Below are 20,611 nucleotides of genomic sequence, written 5' to 3'. Positions count from 1 at the left end.
TGGAAAAATAGGACCAATTCCCAGTTTAATGGGAGTGGAAATGGCTTTGTGACATTATCATTCATTAGACCAAGGGTCTTCAAACTTGGTAAGTTTAAGACTTGTGGACTTCAAGTCCCAGAATTCCTGAGCTAACATGACTGGAGGAGGAATTCTGGGAGTTGAAGTCCACAAGTCTTAAAACTGTAAGTTTGAAGATCCGTGCCTTAGACCAATACCAGTTTTCAATTCAGATTTAACTACAAGCAGCAGAGCTAAGTGAGGAGATGGAAAAAGATTACTGATGGCTGCTGTCACAAACACACTGCTTTTTTCATGGCTATCATATCCACAGGAATTGTCCCAAAGGTGCTTTTTCAAAAGGCAACTGGAGTTTGTTCTTTCTTGAAGACGTTTTGCTTCTCATTCAAGTGCTGAAGAGCTCTCAGAACTGAAGAATCTTCTTGGATGATAAGTGAAAGGTCTTCAAGAAAAAACAGTCCAATTGCCTTTTGAAAAAATATGGGACAACCATGATGTAGATCACAGAGATTCTCCATAGACATCCACAGGAATTAACTAAAATTGACAAGTATTCAGAAAAAAAATAAGGAACAGAGCATGGAAATGGGAGGCAGAGATAGCAAGAGAAAGAAATATACGGAACAGAAGTTTTACAAAATAGCATGAAGGGGGGGGAAATGGGAAAGAAAAGGGAAAGAGAGGTCAAAACAACCCATTTTTATGATTTGTCATACTTTTGGGGACATTTCAGTAAGTAAGAATAATTGTGGAGGTTTGGAATATCTCCATAGATGTTGGAAAATGAATTTTTCTAATGTCATTGTCAGCAGTATATCAAGTGAATAAAATAACAGAGTCATGGATAAACTAACGAAATTCATGCACTAAAATAAACATTTCATTTTCTGTAATCCTTTATTTGCAGTTTCAAAGACTGATTATATCATATATGTTGTAGCCCCCATTTGTCTGGAACAGGCATAAGACTTTTGGACATGTACTATAAAGTCCCATCTTGAGCTTCACTGAAGTATATGAATAAGTAATAAAGGCTTTTTTAAAAAAAAAATGAATTGGTTTGGCATCTGTTTCCTGGAACATGACACTCATTCGTTTAATATATGGGAAAACTCTTTAAGTGGAAAGATTTTGTGGATCTCTAGCAGCAGTCAAAGAAGTGCTATTAGCTTAATGAACAGTTGTGATTTGGGCCTGACCCAGTTTTCCAACAGAATAATGATAATGAAGTTGAACAGTGGTTTTCAATCTTTTGTACCATCAGGGAAGTCTGTTTTGTAGGAGTTTGTTTGCTGAAGAACATCAGCACATTGCAAAGGCTTTAGAATATACTGTAAGCTGCATACCTAGTTTTTATGGGCTGCTTGCCAAACCAGTTGCCAAACCTTACTGTCATTCTGTGGGAATCAACATATAGCTTTTCCCAGCCTGGTGAGACAGGAATTCTGGGAGTTGCAACCCCAGCATATTTGGAGAGCATTAGGTTGGAAAAGAATGCTGTACAACAAGATTATAGTGATGCTTTGGGTAGTGTAGTTGCAGTTTTTTCATTAGTGTTTGGAGTCTCCGTAAGTGGCTCGTTAGTGTGGACATTCTTCAGATTTGCCAAGAGTGTTTTATTTTAAAAGTTCTTGAATTCAGTGCCTGTGAATGTGTTTCGTACATTATATTATTAGCTGGCATGTGGAACATCACAGATTTATTTTAGAAATGTTTGTTGATGCCTCTTGCCAAAGCATTTGCTAGTTGTGCAAAAAAATTGTAGAATAAAACCATCACATCGCTCATTTGAACCCACCTTAGCCTTCAGTTATATGACCTTGTGGCCTTATTAAAGATAAGTCAACATAGTTCCTCAAGTAAAGTGTTTTGATTTGTTTTTTTTAACCTCCTGTGATTGATCCAGGGTGGGATACAAAACACAGTCATAGAAAACAGGTGAAGCCCCTTTTATTCCTTCAGTTTGCTTCCAAGCTCCAAATATCTTTGACGGAAGACAAAAAACTCCTACACAGTTACACGAAGAAGGAAAAAAGCAACACAAACCAGGCAAGATAAGCACTGGAGGATGTCCACAGATAACGCACACTGAGAAGGATGCCAAACTCAGAGAGGAACTATAAACTAGGGATATTTACATGCTTTGTTTCCAGCATTCAGGTCCAAACTCTTATTCAGTTGTCACACCTGCAGCCCATGAAGAGGATCAAGGACCTCTCCTGCCGAGGAGACATCTCTCCCTTATCCTCTCCTCCCTGCGTCCCCTAGGATGGAGAGGGGATGGGCCTGGGTCCTCCTCTGACTGGTCAGCCGGCCTCTGCCCTTCCCCAGCCTCCTCCACAACCACCGGAGCCACACTTCCACTCCCTGTCGGCTGTTCCTCCTGTCCCTCAGAGTCAGTCTCCTCCAGGGACATGACACCTCCATATTAAGGAAACATGATTATTTGCTCAGGTCATTTTTTTAAATAACATGATTTTTTTATACTAACTCCTACTGAGCATGATGAACCCTGAGCTATCGGAAAATTGTCCTTCCCTCCTCCATCACCACCCCTCTACAAAGATTGAAGAAAGTCTAGGGTTTATTTGGGCTTCTTGTTTGTCAGGACTTTGGATTTGGCAGAAACTACCTGGAAATTCCAGGTAGTCCTTGACTTACAACACTTCTTTTAGTGACCGTTCAGAATGGCACTGAAAAAACTGACTTATGATCATTTTTCACACTTACAACCATTGCAGCATCCCATGGTCACATGATGAAAATTCAAACACTTGGCAACTGACTCATATTTATGACAATTGCAGTGGCCTGAGATTATGTAATCACCCTTTGTGACCTTCTGACATGGAGAAGCCAGATTCACTTAACTGTGTCACTAACTTAACAACTGCAATGATTCACTTAACAACTGTGGCAAGAAAGGTGGGGCAAAATTCACTTAAGAAATGTCTCACTTAGCAGCAGAAATGTTGGGCTCAATTGAGGTCGTAAGTCAAGGACTACCTGTATATCAGTTTGCTGGCCTCCCTGACCCACCATCAGGGTCAACGTCCAAGGCAGTAGAAAATCCCCCTTAAGTCAGCTTCAGAAGGAAGAAAGATTGCACTGGAACAAAAGAGCAGAACTGTCTTTGTTTCTATGGAAATTATAAGGTCTTCTGTTACATATCCAAAGCAGTAGAGGTGTTAGTTTATTTAATAATACATATTTTCAATCCCTTCTTGGAGATGGTCTGAAGGTGACATGACTGGGTAAAATGATGCTGAGTCCATATGATTTGAATGGGAATCAGACTGGAAATGCTGGGTAATCCATTTTGAATTTTACAGAAAGAAAAAGATGGGTTATAAATGGATTGAATAAAGAGGGGAGGGGTGTGGCTGAAATAAACTAAGAGGAAATTCATGCTCAACGATCCCTTTCTCATTTATTGTTGCTTGTATGTTTACAGGGCTTTAAAAAAAGGTTCTTGGTGAAAAATTGTATGTGAAGCAGACTGAATACTTGGAAATGTGCTAGATGTAATATTAATATTAAATATATGAGTGTATAAATATTAGATTTAGTATTCATTATTTAGCCTTCTAAAACCTCGGGGTTGGCTAGAGAAGCTCTAGTCTAGTCTGACCTTGCTGTGTTCAGAAGGTAAGATGGATTGGATCTAGTTAGTATTTAACGAGGAGGCCTCGAGGGAGGGGTTGTTAGCTTGAGTGGGAACAACTTAGAAGAGGCAAACTAGTTCTGTATTGCTGTCAAAGACAACTACATGAGCTTATCCATGAAATCAACAGAAATTACACATGCAAATACACACACTACCCTTGATCTTAGCTAAAAAGCCACAAAGTGAGGGATTCACCAGGAATTGAGTTTGGCTCAATTGAAGGAAACCTTGTTTAATTCCTACATATCTGGAACGCATAAGTTTGGGGAGCTCTGCCTTGTTCTTTTACGGAACACTTCCTTATTCAGAAACTTTTTTTTAAGCCATTCATGGCAATTGTGACTAGCTTACTTAGGTTGGAGTTAGTTATTCCAATTGCACAGAGGAGCCAGTTCATTGTAATTTTAGATATCTGGCAGAAGATAATTGTTTTCTACTGTAAAATGTCTGAGCTTCTCTGGCCCTTAGGTGCTCTCATGCCATCATTTAACTTGTTATTACTCATTTGCAGGTATGATTCAGCATGTTCATGTGATACATAAAGCCAATTTGTGATGCTCGGGGCAGTGTCCTTTGAAAACTGGCACAACTACCTTTCAGGCTTAATTTTTTTTTCCTTCATATCAATTGTACATCTAAAGCTCAATGCTTTGCCCAACTTTGCATTTATTAAAATGTATATTCATGTAAAGTAAAAAACTTTAGTAGATTTAGTAGAATGCAGCCTGGGTAATTCTCACAAAGCCCAAAATTAAATTTCTTTAAAATGTTCTTCACAAATCAGAGAGAAGAGTCAGGAAATCCAGATGTGCATGTAGCTTGCTGGGATTGGGTATATGAGCAACGCATTGTGTTATGCACCACTTACACAAGGGAGTTGTAAATCAGACCTAGTGATCAAGTGGAAATGCAGTTCTTAGCCTGAATAGTTAAGAATTGTTTTCATGCGAAATTTATAGCCCTTTCTTACCTGAAATGCTGAGGCAGGAAATTTTTTTACCAGATCTCTAGTCAGTGTTGACGAACTCTTTATTGAATCAAAGCTTGATGGGGAAATAATTGGTGATTTAAGTATTTATTCCTCCCTTCTTCTTCTCCTTCTCCCCCTTTTGAAACAGTAAAATCTGCCATGGCCTTGCTCTCAGGAGTTGTTTGGCATCAGCCAGAAATTGTTTGATACGGTTCTGAAAAAAGATCTGAAAACAAGTGACTGCATACAGATGGAGTGGATTTACATAGGAAAAATATCCAGCAGCATAAATATTGTAGTTGGTATATTTCTGGTGTAGACAGCCAAAAATGTGGATTATATGTGAAGCCCTCTGTGTAATGAGCTCACCTAATCCACCTGCTATTCAGTAATTAATCATGATAAGATTATATCCAGACTAATCCCTAAGATTAGGAGAGCAACTGTGTTAGAACACAAAATTAATCCAGTTGCTAGGTTTAAGAACGCAATGTGCTTAGTTGAAAATGAAAGCAAACCCATGTGATCAGATAGCTAACAGGGTCTCTACTGTGCTACAGATAATGAGTTTTGTGTATCTAAATAGATACAGATAAAGGTTATATTGGTCAATGACAAATAAGATAGGACAGGCACGAAGACCTAGATGCAGTATTAAAAAAACAAGGTAAAATTATATATATATATATTATAAATTAAGAAAATAGCTTCCTGCATAGGGCAGTGGCAACTGGGAGAAACTATGGGACTTTCTTGGTAATTTTAGGGTTCTGGTCTGACAAGAAGAAACAAATAAGATTATCCTCAAGACAGAAGAAAATTAAAGGAGCATATAGGCAAGGGGCCTTCCAAGTACAGGGACATGTCTGATCACCCCAAAATATATTTATTATGTCTTCTTTTTTATATAGACATGATCTCATGTCCATATGTAATATCCATGATTTATAAATCAAAAGTATATACTAGTAGTTCTATTTCGGTTATCAGTCCAGATGGAAGGATATATTACTTCTAATATTGAACTGTTTTGTTTTTAATACAGTTGCCCTGAATTTGATTTATGCAAAGCATTTTGCTCAGTTTAAGGTACTACTTACTCCAAATCACTCCAGGGGATTATTGTTTTCTAGACTGTTTTAGATTCTTGAAAAGTCTTGCCTTCAGTAGAAATATTTTTTTGTGGCAATCAGCAAAAAGATAGAGATTTTATTTGTAGCACTACTTGTTTGTGAAATCTGGATGGATGTTCTTTTTGTTCAGAATTGGGAGGGATTTGCCTGGTTGCATGTATATCTTAGCCTGTTCTCCTAGGAGTTGAAGGGGATTCTTGGTTCTGAATTCCTATTCACAGTAAAATCAAACTAAAAAGCAAATAAAAATGCAGCAGATGTTAGGCACTTGCAGGTTGTTCCTAAGTGTTAAATGTTGTATTTGTGGCTGTGGAAATATGCAGGAAAAGTGACGTATTTTGCAAAAGAAAATGCAGGAAAACCTTGATGAAAATTGCATTTCCAAAGACATCTATATTTGATTTTATATTTGTATAACAGTTAGATATCTTAAGTATTTGACAGTGTTAATATCTTGGGAAGATGTTGACAAATATCCTTCAAATAAGAATTTGCTGACTTTTTTACAATTAAAACAACCAGAGAAGGAAAAATTAATGGAAATGTCTACTATGGAATATCGCTAATTAGTATTCATATAAGTTGAGCTTTACATGTGTAATACTGTTCAAAGATAGATGTGTCCTTTCATTTTTTTTCTCACTGAATCATCAAAACACAACTTGCCACCAACCAGGTAAGTTTGAACCTAGTTCCCATCCCCCCAGTCAACACAGCCATTGGCAATCTTGCTATGGGTGATGGGAGTTCCATTCAACACAAATTGAAGGAACCAGGTTAAGGAAAGCTGATCTAAAGTTAAGTGCAGTTGCACAGCTTGGTTCCTCTTCCCTGTTTTTTCTTATGGAAATTTCAGTTCTCAACACTGCTTTGTATTTATTACATGAACTACCTATCTTTTGTTCTTAATTGGATATACCCGTAATGAACATAGGTATTCATCTGTTCACAAGCATTTTAACAAACTGGAAAATACATTCCTATTAGGATATGTGGTGCCGGAGACTCTTGATATTAGGCATGCACAACATTTGGCCTTTTCATGGTTCAGTCTCAACCTCATCAAGATTTGCAGTTGCACTATTCTGTTTTTTCCTTCTTAGCCTCTTTTTTAAGACAATAAAAGGAGAGGAGGAACAATATTAACTGATAGGTTCCTTCACATTCATGATATCAATTGCTGTTTTACAAAGCCTATTGTGTAGGGTTGTTGTTTTTACTAGTGTTATATAAATGGATATAAATAAGCAAATATGCAGATTTAATGTACTTATTGGCATGTTCAAAAAACCCAAGTTACCAAGTGCTGAAAAGTTTAACTGTGGTTGTGAAAAGTCTGAAGAAAGAAGGAACAAGTGTTCACATTTCACCAGAAAATTATCCAGTATGAGATTCTCTTTTTAGAAAAAATAACCTATCAGATAGGAGTGTTGTCTCTTTATTATCTAAATGGCTTGAATTATCCCCAAGCAATTTGCTAGAGCTGAACATCCGTATGGTAGTGTTTCCTCTCAAATAAAATTCCATATTCTTTGACAATCTTAATGTTCTTTTCTTTGCCAGATGAGAATGTCATTTAGCTTATGGATAAACTGGATAAGGATCAATTTCTCCATTAAATGTTCATGCTCTGGGCTAGTATACCAGACAATTGAATAACATGGAAATGCACATTTTAATTGACATATTATGTTGGGATATTTTATTATGCTCATCTAATGTCTGTTTCTGGGTAGAGTTCCTCCCTTGCTGTCATTGATTTCTGCCATCTGTCTTCATATCTCTTAATTTGTACTAAATATTGTTTATTATCTTTACAAGCAAGGTCAGTCTGCATGTTATCTTTGCAATGAAGAAATATGTGTTGCTGAGAATTCACTATATTTTGGTATCCATCCAAATCTATACTCTTCTTCCTCAGCAGTCAAGCAAACACTAGTTTTGAGGCACAAGCACACTTCCTTAAGCCTCCTAACTCTTTGCTGCCAACTAATGATTACTGGGAGTTTTGCAATCCAGATGCCGTTGTATTGCATTACAGAATATGGGATGAATCTGTCATTTTACTGCTTCTCAACCAATCTAGAGTGGTATTTGTTTTGTAGGTGGAAAAGTCATAGAAGAGTTTACACTGGGCAGCTGAATGTTGGCTTCTTAACAAGGCCTCATTGTAAAAGCAGCAGTAGGCAATTCAAGAAACAAAAGAGAGCTTTTGTGTAGTACTTTGGAGATGCTTGTGCAAATTTTGCAAGGAGGACCTTCTTTCTTTAAGTCACTACACAAAGTTGTTATAAGAGGGAGGAGGGATAGGCCTACTTACTGAGCTATGAGCTTTTTGGAAAGAAGCAGGATGTATAAAAGTATAGAAAGGTGTATATTTGGTCTTAGTGTTGTGTGAGAATTAAGCTGTGAAAAAATAAATTGGCTGCATTAATTTCTAACATTACAATGGAGAAGTTCCTTCAGATTCAATCTGAACTAAGACCCTTCCAACACTGTTATTTGGTTGTTTGGTTATTCCAAGAAATATTTCTTGGTGGGGCTTATAAAATGGTTTTTGTTAGAGTGTCTTTCACTTCCTCTCCCCTGTGCACAAGTGCCCCCTGTGCTACTGCTCCCAGGGGCTAGAACTTTATGAAGGAAAAATCTATCAGTAGTTGCTTGACATGAATCTTAATGGAGATGTGTAACTTCCATTAGGTGTAATTGCCTCTGTTTCTGAAGCAGTTAAACAGATTAGAAGTGGGTTTTACACCTGGAATATAAATTTTCTTCTTGCTGAGTAGGCAAGGGTATGATGGAAAGATGATCCTTGCTCTATTGATCAGAACACGTGGTGGTCTTCGGAGCCTCACTGTGAGTGAATGAAGTTGCCATCCGGCTATATTTGAATTGCAGAAAAGCAGTTTGAAACGCCCAATTTCTGGCATCTGCACTGAATTTGTGGTTGCTTTTTGAGGTCATGCCCAAGGAAGGCTCTTTGCCAGATCAGTAAAAAACCACACAATGTATATAATACCCTAGGAAATATATGCCAACGTCCTTTTTTAAAATTTTGGTCAGTATGATGGGTTTTATTTTGAAAAGCCTTGTAAAGGGACGCAAAGTTCACAGTTCAGTATGGGAATTGGATAGAATGGCAGCAGCTAAAGGACTTCAATAATTGAGTCTGTAGTCCAACATTTTTGCACATTACTCTTTTGCATTGATTTTAGTGGTGTCCATGATGGAACAAGGGGGCCAAAGTAATGAAAGCAGCATCGTGGCACTATAATAAAAGCCCCACTGTTTTTTCACATGCCCTGTGATAACACACACTCAAAGTGGAAGGCGCTTGAGTTGCAACATCACTTTTGTCATTTGAATGAAAAGAACAAGACAGTGTTGATGCTATTAATTGGTTTCTTCTTCCTTCCTTGCCCTCTCCTGTTGGAAATTCAGAAGTGTATGTGTGTGGTTGGGGAGAAATGCTCATTTAGAAAAGTGTTGAAATTTCCAAATTTGATGTTCACCTTTGTTTGTATGCTTTTTTGCATTAATGAGAACTTTTTAAATCCAGAATGATTTGATATCTTACAAAGGCCAGCAGAACTTTGTCAGAACAAACCAGAGCTTTGTCCAGTATGGCACCTTGTTTTAAGAGTAAAAAACAGATGTAGGGTTGAGGTAATAACAATCCCTTTTTCATCAGAAGCAAATCTCTTGTTATTGCTCCTAAGTATCTTGTTTTTGAAACCTGAACATAGCATGGTAATTAATAGCAATTCATATGTCCGGACGTTCACACACACACACCATGATTTTGACTAACTTTTAAAGTAATCTAGGATGGTGCTTATCACCATGACTTACCGTATTTCCCCATGTATAAGCACCCCTTTGTATAAGCCACCCCCAATTTTTGGACTGTGAAGTTTTGAAAAAAATATTTTATTAGAGAAACAAGTTATGAAGAAAGAAAATTTACAAAGAAACAAAATTCGACGTCTAGATCTACAACTTCGGTCATGGCGCCGAGCGGTGCGGGCGGCGACGCTAGCAATCTACGCATCGGAACGAGAGTAGGAACGAAGCATTCAGGCCGATGCCTAGCGTATGCATTTCTATCGCGTACTCGCACTTTCGTAATCAGTATCTTCACGTACAATTTTTACAAAAAGTATAGCATACTGCTGGAAAACAAGTTTATTCCTACTTTATTATTTTATGCATTTTCACGTATAAAAGTGTACCTGCTTTGTATATGCCACCCCCTACTTTTGGGCTTGAAAATTTTGGAAAAAGGGGTGGCTTATACATGGGGAAATACGGTACTATTTTTTTTCTTTATTTATTTGTCAAACAAGTATGAGATAACAGGTATAAGTATAAACATGGTTATGAATACATGAAATGGATATGAATAAAAAGAAACATTAGGACAGGGACGGTAGGCACGTTGGTGTGCTCATGCAGACTTTTTAGGAAAGGGGTGAGGTTGTGTAGCAGTCCTTCCCACAATCTTTACAGAAGAATGCGGATTAAAAAAAACATTTTCACTTAAATGAAAGCCCTCATTTGAAAAATAATATTATGGTGGATGCCACATGGTTTCTTTGGGAAAAGCATTTTATGCTGTGTTTTTCCACATTCATTTGAATAAAGGAGAATGTATGCAGATCAAGATTGAAGTGAGGAGTCCCTGGTGATCTCTGAGCTTGGTTGTTTGCTTATAGACTTTTCATTATCCAACTAGGTAACTAACTAGTGAGTATGGGGTGCTACTGTATATAAACAGAGAGCAAACTCCACACTTACTAGCACTGATGATGTTACCTACTTGGGCAATGAAATATCTGCAAGCAAACAACCAAGTTCAGGATTCCACATTCAGTTCACACATCAGGGGGAAAAGGGGGAAGAATGGAGAATTCCTGGATTAATCAGAATATATGGAAGGATACATAATCATTATGAGTTACAAGGATTTTTTTTCATTTAAGTTTTAAATCTAGGATCCATATGTAAATGAACCAGGCACCAATGAAGATAACATATTCTGTCCATTCTATTCTATTCCAGCATCAGCAATGCTTTAGAGAAAATTAATTCATTCTCATTTGATTTTAGGAACTAGGTTAATTTTTGCTTGAAATGTACATCTTGTTGGATTTTATACCTGGAATGTGTCTTTAAAATCTTGCAATTGAAAATGCATTATTAAAACATGCACACAAAGGGACCATTCCCCCAGACCCCGTCTCCATCTCCTCCAGTCCCCCATGCTCCAGACTTAAACTTAAAAAAAAACAAAACTCTAGGCAAGTATGAAATAAACCATGTGTCAGCGCAGGCCAGCTGCTTTATCCAAGCTACAAATTCTAAATTGTAATTTAAACAGAAAGAGAATTGGGCAGCTGGAAGATCTTTTGACAGCTCCTGATTTGTATATCTAATTTTAATAAGAATGGAGATATGTAGCTGCCTTAGAAAGAGACCAGGTTTACCAATTTTATCCAGATTATCTGATTTTCCCCCAGTGTTAATGCTTTTGCAATAGTTTAATCCCTTGATTAATTTAATATTTAGATTTTTGAATGATGAAAGGTTTTTAAGAAGCATCCACCAGTCTTATCTAATTGTTACTCAGACTAAAACCAGGCCATGTTAGTTAGAACATCAGTCTTGGTTTACTGAATTTTCTTATTCATCATTCCTGTTGCATTGAAATCTCAGGATCTCTGTGAGTGTTGGTTTGGTTTGGATCCACCAGTTCCTTCATTGGACTCAATTCAGTAAGGGTACATATAGTTCAGCAACCAATCATTTAGTCTCATAATATCTAAATGCAAGTATTTGTTAAACTCAGTGTATAACTACTCTCACCTTTCTTTCTTTTTTACTCTGTCTGGGTTTCTCACATTAAAATGGGAAGAATTGTTTTAGTTTCTTGAACTTTGCATCACATTTTATATTTACAAAAAACATTATCATCTAGCAGTAATGGATTTATTTGATTTGTAATTGAATTTCATTATTTTACAATGACCTAAGATTCTATTTGTGGAATTTTGCTGCTGCAGTCAAACCATCTGCAGGACATGGCTGCCTCTTCAAATTTACCTTTTGAGAAGTCTCTGTTATCTGCCCTCTGATCTATCCAAAGGTGTTTTATTTGGAAAATGTTACCTAACATTTAAAAAGGCAGACAGGTTTGAGGCATGCACAGAAGAATTGCTAAATTGACAATAAAGTGACTAGTTCGTTGTTACAGGAACAGGATAAGTGGCAAGGGTTCACAGGAACGGGTCGAGAGAAGGGGAAATACAGCTCTAACAAGCATCTCCTTTTTTTCATCCGTGTTTCAAAATATGATGCCTTGCCTTCTTTTCCATCATTTCAGCCCTTGTAACCCAGTTACAATTCTTATCCTAGCTAGGAATTGTGGGCTTTTGTCATTCCAATGCCTACCTGAGGGGGGAATGTCTCCAGACTGAACAAAGCTATGATTCGCTGCTTGGGGTGGGGTGGTGGGAGAAGCCCTTAAAAAAACCCCAGCATTTAACACAAGCTTGTTTGACAAGGGTTTTCTTTTATAAGTTTAATTTGCTCATCTCTTTTTTTTTTTCCTTTTTGGCAAATGTGAAGGCTGAATTACCTTTTTTTTTTTTCTTAAAAAAAAAAGCATTCCTCATTTCAGGCTTCCTACTCACCCCAAGAAAAAAGGCAGCTATTATGGTGTCACCCCTGTGCTGGGGGCGTGGGGGGGGGAATAGGAGAGCACCCAAGATGCTTATCTATCAGCAGCCAATCAGGGAAGTAAATGGATGGTGTTTTCAGCTGCAGGGCCTCTGCAGATAAAACCTGCTGTTGTTAAGGGGAAAAATTACTCTTGCCTGATGCACACTGTTGTCTTTGAGCTAAGCACCCGGCCTTTGACACAGCTCTGACAGCACTGCTGATTACAGTTTGGACCCACATAGACAGGAGATAGCGAGCAGGCGGTCTTTCTTTAAATGAACTGTTAAAGTGGCAATAATCAGCCAGTCATTACAAATGCTTAGTGGGGGGATGGGTGGGGGGAGAAAGAGAGAGAAAGAAAAAAGAGAAGGAAGGGGGCATCCCCTTCATTTTGCACTTGTCATCTTTAGCAATTTGCATTTAATGAACCCCTTGAATACAGCTTAAATTACACGTCAAATGAGGGACAAAGTTGGCTTACACTTGAGTGGTCTAAAATAACAAAAAAAAAAAAAACCAACCCCGAAGATGAAACAATAATTACTCTGGAAATTGTCATCCTGTAAGAGTAGGGAGGAGTTGGCGAGGGCTCTGAAGAATATTAGGATGTTAAGAGTTGCTTTGCTTAATCACACAAAGGCCTCCCTAGCTCAGCTGTACTCATGTCTTGTTCCCTGTTAATCTGCGCTCTCCCTTCATATATGACACTTGACCATGCTACTGAAAGAAAGAAATGTCCTTTCACAGCTAGAGTCCCATAGCTAGTGTTTTCCTAGCATTCTCTTTTTGGAGGGGAATTCTCTCCCTATATGTTACAGAGATCTAGTTTATCTTCTTCAATGCCATTGTACACTATAGGGCAGTGACGGCAAACCTTTTTGGCACCGAGTGCCAAAAAGGTCACGTGAAAACATCGTGCATGCGTGCTCATCAGGGCCACACTCCAGAAAAGCCAAACTTACGGATTCTAGCATGCATGTGCGCCTGACAATCAGCTGGCCGGTGCACATGCTGAGGCCAATTTTCTGCACTGATGCATGTGCGAAGGACAGCTGATCGTCACGCACAGATGCGTGCCAGAAGTCCGGAAGACAAATAGGCAAGGCTGCACATGCCGGGCAACATGGCTTCACATGCCACTTTGGGCATGTGTGCCATAGGCTCGTCATCACGGCTATAGGGGATTCTGGGTAAGTTCCAGGGCAATCCATGTGGAACATCAGCAGATCTGTTTGATAGTGTACTTGCCTTGCTGTGTGATGAGTATAAGGCAGATAGTTGCAGAGCTTTGCTATAATTACTGGTCTTCAGAGGAAATTCTCTAGAACAAATATAGGCAAACGTCCAGCCTGTTACCTCAAATCTGATGTAAAGTGAGGCCTAGGGCCTGGGAAAGCCTGGTGTATAGTGGTAGCACAGGCAAGTGAAATCATGTTGCATCCCATTAATCTGATACTGAAAAGGTTTAAATATACAAATTCATATCTGAGATCAAGGTCTTTAACAATAAAAAAAATGAAGAGGAATGTCTTTTTGTTGCTATTATAGAACAATTTAGAGTTAAAAAGATTGCAGATCACTTGCGAGTCATATCTCTCAATTATAGCTTCACTATAGAGCACTGTTAAAAATCATTATCTTAGATTAACATGTAAACACATTTATTGACAATTCATAGAAATAGTAGGTGTACCCGATGGGCAATAATATGAAAAATGTCGGGGCTCAAATTTATTACTTAAATAAAACGCTAAGCTTGATTAGAACTGTTAATGTATAGTTAAAAGATATTTTAGAGGCCATCTAAATATATTTAAGAAGCAATAATAATTAGAATTCAGTAAGGTTTGTTTCTGAATATATGGCTTTGCTGCTAAAAATGGATAAACACATTGGTAATAAGCAGATCCTCTTTGGTAATTAATAAATTACATTAGACAGAATGCTCAAACAAGCACATAAAATATTTCAAATGCTTCTAAATTCTGTACAGATAGCTTTCAACTTACAACCATATATTTAGTGATCATTCAGAGTTTTGGCAGTTCCCAAAAAGTTTTGGCAGTTCTCACTTACAAGTTGCAACCTGTTCTCGCACCTATAATCATTGTGGCATCTCCATAGTCAATGTGATCTAAATTTGAACACTAGTATGTATTTTTGAAAGTTTCGGTATTTTGATTACCATTTGTGACTTCTGACAAGCGAAGTCAAAGGGGGAAGCCAAATTCACTTAATGACTAAGTGATTCATTTAAAGACTGTATGATTTGCTTAACAATTGCAGCAAAAAGAGCATAAAATTGAGTGTCACTCACTTAATGAACACTGCACTGGACTAAAGAAGTTCCAATTTCAGTTTGATCATAAATTGAGAACCACTTGTAATACATAAAGTATATCTTGATGTTCTTATGAGGAAGCCATTTATGCTCTGGATGGCATGATAATTAACTGGATAAGGCACCAGTCTAGAAAGCAGGAAACCATGAATTCAAATCTTGCCTTAGCCAAGAAAGCCAGTTGGGTGACTTTGGGCCAGTTACTCTGTCACAGCCCAACACACATCACTGTTGTTGTGAGGAAAATAGAATGAAGAAGACATCTTGGGTTCACCACCTTGGGTTGTTTGTAAAAGTAATAAATGCAGAATACAAATAAATAATTGTGTTCAGAGGGCATTGAACACAATTTAGAAAACTGAAGGAGAGTAATGAGAGAGAAATCTCAATTCTTTGTCTTGCACTCTTCAATATTTGTATTGATGTGTTAGATGAGGAGATAGATGGATATAATATATTTATAGAAAAGAACATGGAATACTAGTTGATACTAAAGTGGATATAAATATATTCCTTCAAAAAAGGCAAATGCATCAACAGAATCATTAGATTGCATCAACAGAAGCATAATTTCTAAATCAAAGGAAATAATTACATTACTTTATTTGTTGTTGGTCAAATACTACTTCCTGTTCTGTGCTTTAAGATTCAGACAGATTGTTTCAGATTGAGACAAGGGCAGCCTTAATGATTGGAATCTTTAAGTCAATCTTAAAAAAAGGGATTAAAGGAACTAAGAATATTTATCTCTGAGAAGAAAACACAACAGTTATAGTAACAATTTTCAAATATCTGAAAGGATATTACACAGGAAAGAAGATCAAGATCTTTCTTTTTTTAACCCAGAAGAATAGATGTTTTTTGTACAGAAAGACATGTTTCAGTTGGTGATTAGGAAGAAAATGCATAACAATAAGAAGAGTGTAATCTATTGCCAGATTAGTTGTGAACTTTTTTTCATTTTATGTATTCAAATAGAGGCTGGACAATCATCTGTTGAAGATGCTTTAATTTGGAATTTTGCAGTGACTTGGGGTTTACTGGACATTTGGCAAAGGGAGGATATTTCCTCCTTCCAGTAGATATAGCTTTAAAATCAAATTTCTGGGAAGGGGGGTTTAATATCTTTTTTAAAAAATTAGATTGTTTTCACAACAGTAGATGTTCAAGCTTTCATGTATTGTGACTTTGTACATTAGCTTCTTCTTTCTTTCCCTCATCTATCCCAAAGCCTAGATTTGCATTATTTAATTTATTTCCTGATTCCAGTTTCAATCCAGCACTTTCAATCTATGACCACTAACTGTTTCTGCCTTATCAAATACAACATGAAAAATTGTACATGTAAAAAATTCCACTCACATATTGAAAATAAATATTTGTTGAAAAAATGTAAGGATTGAAAAACCAGTCTTGAATGCTGGAGTGATTTGATCTTCTGGTAGCAGCCTGTTGAAATGTTTTTATTAGGGGAACCTCTGGAGGAAAAGATCAGCCATTAGGGGTAAAATCATCTCTCTCTCTCTCTTTCTCTCTCTCTCTCTCTCTCTCCGTCTCTCTCTCTCTCCCTCCCTCCCCTCACTTGCAGTTCTTTTGTTTTTCTAAGAAAGTAGATCAACTTGTATGTTCCCATCCCTCTCCCTTCTCAACTTGTCCTCATTTTCAGTTGTCTGTGTCTTCCTTTCCTGGTTCAGATATCTGTAATCCTAAGTAAGCAAAACATTAAACTTGATGAGTCTTATTATTTTAAAAACAATAAAATAAAAATGTGGAATTAATTTTATTCAACCATAGATAGCTTTTCATGACACATCTATACAGCTAGTAAATTTCTTGAGAGGTGTTGTGTTTAGCCAAAAATGGAGCAAAGTATTTCACAGCTCAATGGAAGTGTCCAAATATGACTTGCCTAATATCTACAGGTAGTCCTTGACTTATGACTGCAATTGGAACCAGAAATTGGTTATAAGTTGTAAGTTGTTAAGGCTGTAAGTTGAGGCACCCACATGATTTTATGACCTTTTTTTTTTTTTGCTGTGATAGTTAAGCAAATACCATAGTCCTTAAGCAAGTGCCATAGCCATTAAGTGAATGTCACAATCATTAACCAAAGGGTAGCAGTCGTAAGTGCAAAGTCATTCATTGAAATGGGCTGTTTTCACCAGAAATCGTCAATAAGTGCTAGAAACCAGGAAAAAACTGATCATGAATCCCAGTCACGTGACTGCAAAATCAGTGGTGGGTTTTTACTGGTTCGGTCCGGTTCGAGCGAACCAGCAGTTAAAAAATGCTACCATTCATCCGAACTGATATAAAAAAAACAGCTACCAATTCAACTGAACCAGTATTTTTTTTTTCCTCCCGACGAACAGCTGTTCCGACGATCAGCTTTGCCGGGATCCCCCTCACTGTCTTACTGCTTTGCCCAGGAGGCTTCCCTGAGGCCCAGGCGGTGGAGTGCTGTGCACACATACACACCCCCATGGGGTCTGTTTATTTGCCTTCCTGGGCCTCTGGGAAGCCTCTTGGGAGCAAAAACAGTCTCCCAGGAGGCTTCCCTGAGGCCCAGGAGGCAAAAAAAAGCGTGGGGGGGTGCTGCCCAAAAAATGGCACACCCACCCAGTCACATGGCCATGCCCACCTACCCATGCCCAGAGAACCCACACCCAGTGCCCGCCATGTGTCATATGACCATGTGAGGCAGTGCAATCGTTTTCCATAGCTTGGGGGTTTTACACTTGCCATAAAGTACTTGTTCCATGGGCATCATAAATGTAAATAGTCATTAAGGAAACAGTTGTAAGTCGAGGACTACCCATATTGGGAACACAGAGCAAGGTCCCAACCGCCCAGGCTGTAGACCAGTGCTAGTCCATGGCTTGCCAGGAACCAGATCGTACAAGTGAACAAAGCACCATTCATGCACCCACGGGATCCAAGCCGCACACGAAACCACAACCACCCCAACCCGTGGAAAAACCACCCGCCGTGGAACTGGTCCCTAGCTCCCAAAAGGTTGGGGGTGCCCTGGTATAAAGCTTAGAAGCATCACTAGTAAAATCCTTTTGCACAACTGATGACTCTACAAAGAAATTGATCTGCCTGCCTGCCAGTGGAGAACACGCTAATGGAGGCACAGTAGGACCACTTAAACTTTCTAGGAAACTATTTAAAGGGAACCGGACAGCTGCATCATGGAAAAGAACCTCGTGAGTTTGAACCTGTGATGCTTTGAAGTGTTTTAAATAACTTGGAAGGGGCTGTTTAAAAATAGTACACAAAGTTAAGAGTCCACCTTTTTCCTCTGTTTCAGGTTTTAATAGCTGATGACTACTCGGATCCATTTGATGCCAAGAGTGAAGTCAATAAAATGGGCAAAGGAGAAAACACTGGCTATATGGAACCATATGAAGCTCAGAGGATCATGACAGGTAAGGAGGCCACAAGGAGCATTAGAAAGCCACATTTCTTTCAGTCTTATTTCCTACAAATGAACTTTTAAGTAGGATTAGATAAGAACAGTATTTAAGACATTTCCTGTGTTTAGTATTTATGCAAATTTAATTGTTATTCTCAAACGTCAATATTCTCCTTTTGCTTTTCCTATTAATCCAGAGAGTTTCATTGTATGTTTCTAAGTAATACTTTCATTTTCTTCCATTCAGGAGTCTTTATTTTACATTTGCTATACAGTGCGTGTATGAATGAATATATGCAGTCTTAATTGCCTGGTGGTGTTTTAAGGTGCCACAAATGGGTTCTTATTTTTTCAAGTCTAATGCAGAGACCCTTTTCATTCTCTATAGATAATGACACTTAATGACTTGAACTTCTGTTCTTCAAATGTTAATTATCACTCTGAATAAGAGATTCATAATAAACACAATATAAGAAAAGCCATAAGAGATGCATTGCTAATCGTGATGTACATTAACAACCATGTCAGACAAGACAACAGCTGTAAATTTGTTGCTATTTTATGAGGGTTAGGCAAGTTGGCCATGCAGCTGATTTATATACAGGGCTGTAGGGCTCTTTGGTGTAAAGGCATAACCATTTCTAAAAATCCATGGTAATTGATGAGCGATTGCACTTTCCACTAAAAGATTAAAAGTACACATATTCCCCAAAGGACAAGCATAGATTCTGGGCTTATAATGTCGTGCCCCTAAGCATTAACTCCCCAGAACAAATGATTTGTTAAAAATTTATTGACCGAGACACGACAAAGAAATTTCAATTGAGTCCTTAACATCTCTAGAGCAGCACCAAACTTACCCTGTTTGGAAAACTAAATTAGGATAAGCTGCCCTTCTAGAATGAGACCCTTTGCCGTTGCTACAAGAGGTAAGTGCTTAGGAACAGATCGATTTCCAGGAATCCCTAAAACTGTAAAAAAAAGAAAGAAAGAAAACCTCATGTCTATTAATTCAAATAGGTATTGCTCATTTTAAAAATTAAAGGATTTGAATGGTTTTATGTTGCTGTTCAAAACTGCCTTAAGCAGGGATGCTGTATAACTCCCTTGAACCTGGAATTTCTACTTCCTTGTATATGTTCTTTTTTTCTGTTAACTAATGTGCAGTTTTAATGGCTAATGTGATAGGGGAATTCCCAGATTTACAAGTAGTTTTCATGTATCAGGTTGTTCTTTTCAGTAGATCTCGTGGGCTCTTGTAGCTGCCCTGTCAATGTGTACATTTAGTTTTCTTAAGATGTAAAAACTGGGAGACTTCTGTTAAGCATAACATTTTGTAATTGATATTGTTCAGGGCAGTGTAATCAATTCTAAGCTGCATGATCATTAAAAAGGAATATTAAATGAACAAAATATTAGTTTTAAATTTAGAACTGTACTATTTTATCAAAAAACTATTCAGTTAATCTTTCATATTTCTGCACTTTGATCAAAGTGCCTGGAAGGAGAAATGGTGAAGATACAATGGAGCACAAGCTGCTCCATGGTTACAGATAGAAGTTTCTCATCCTCTGTGGAAGATGAGACCATATGTAGACACGTGTCTTGCTATCTTGTACAGTTTTCTGGAAAGGGAAAGGGTTAAACAAAAGAGAGAACAACGCAATACAACCTCACTGGCCTGTTTTTATCAACAGTAAAAAAAAATTAAAGCAAACCTGAATTCATTCATGTAAAGGAAGGGAAACACTTTAAAATGTTAGTGAATCATGATGGATTTAAAGGTTGTTTTTTTAAGGGATAGAACTAATATTCACATCTATAGTCCATGATACCGGTAATAGTAAATCAAGTCAAAAGGCAGTTCCAGATACTGCATTATTGCACATCTTCTTGGCCGATTTATGTGTTGTTGTTTTTTGTAAATTTTATTTGAGTTTTCACAAAGAGAAAAAAAATACAAATAAAACATCTTTTTTGAAAGTAGCGTAATCCCGGGTTACATTTCTTCGTACAGACACAAATTCAGGTTCATGCTCATTTTTATATTCTATTCCATATCTTATTACTATTTTACATTTTCTGCATAGCTTCTCCCCTCTTTTAATTTTCTCAATTTTATTTTAATTATCTCATCTCAATTCAAATCATTGTATTTATATTTTTTGTCTGTCCTGTTTCAATTATCTATTAACTTTTCTCGTTAAACAAAATTTCTCCTGTAGTTACTGATTGGAGTATGACGTCTTTATATCTTTTCCCTAAAGTTGTAACGTTCAATATATTACATAACTTACATTCGGATTCTGTTTGGTACATTCTTAAAATACACACTGTATTC

General features: G+C 37.5%; 1 protein-coding gene across 1 annotated transcript in view; it reads left to right on the top strand.

The window, feature by feature from the left end:
- The first annotated feature begins 18,140 nt into the window (after positions 1-18,140).
- SHB (SH2 domain containing adaptor protein B) overlaps positions 18,141-20,611 on the top strand; it is a 93,507-nt gene continuing 91,036 nt past the window's right edge. Inside the window, exon 1 of the mRNA XM_087926334.1 lies at positions 18,141-18,283. Coding sequence (XP_087782460.1) covers positions 18,223-18,283 — 61 coding nt within the window. The 5' untranslated portion in view covers positions 18,141-18,222. The remainder of the gene's footprint in view (positions 18,284-20,611) is intronic.

The sequence above is a fragment of the Pseudonaja textilis genome, chromosome 2, assembly GCF_049901715.1.
Source record: "Pseudonaja textilis isolate UNSWEBS1 chromosome 2, rPseTex1.2, whole genome shotgun sequence".
In the NCBI taxonomy this organism is placed as follows: Eukaryota; Metazoa; Chordata; class Lepidosauria; order Squamata; family Elapidae; genus Pseudonaja; species Pseudonaja textilis.
The sequence above is the reverse complement of the archived record's forward strand: the minus strand, read 5'-3'. Positions and strand labels throughout refer to the sequence as shown.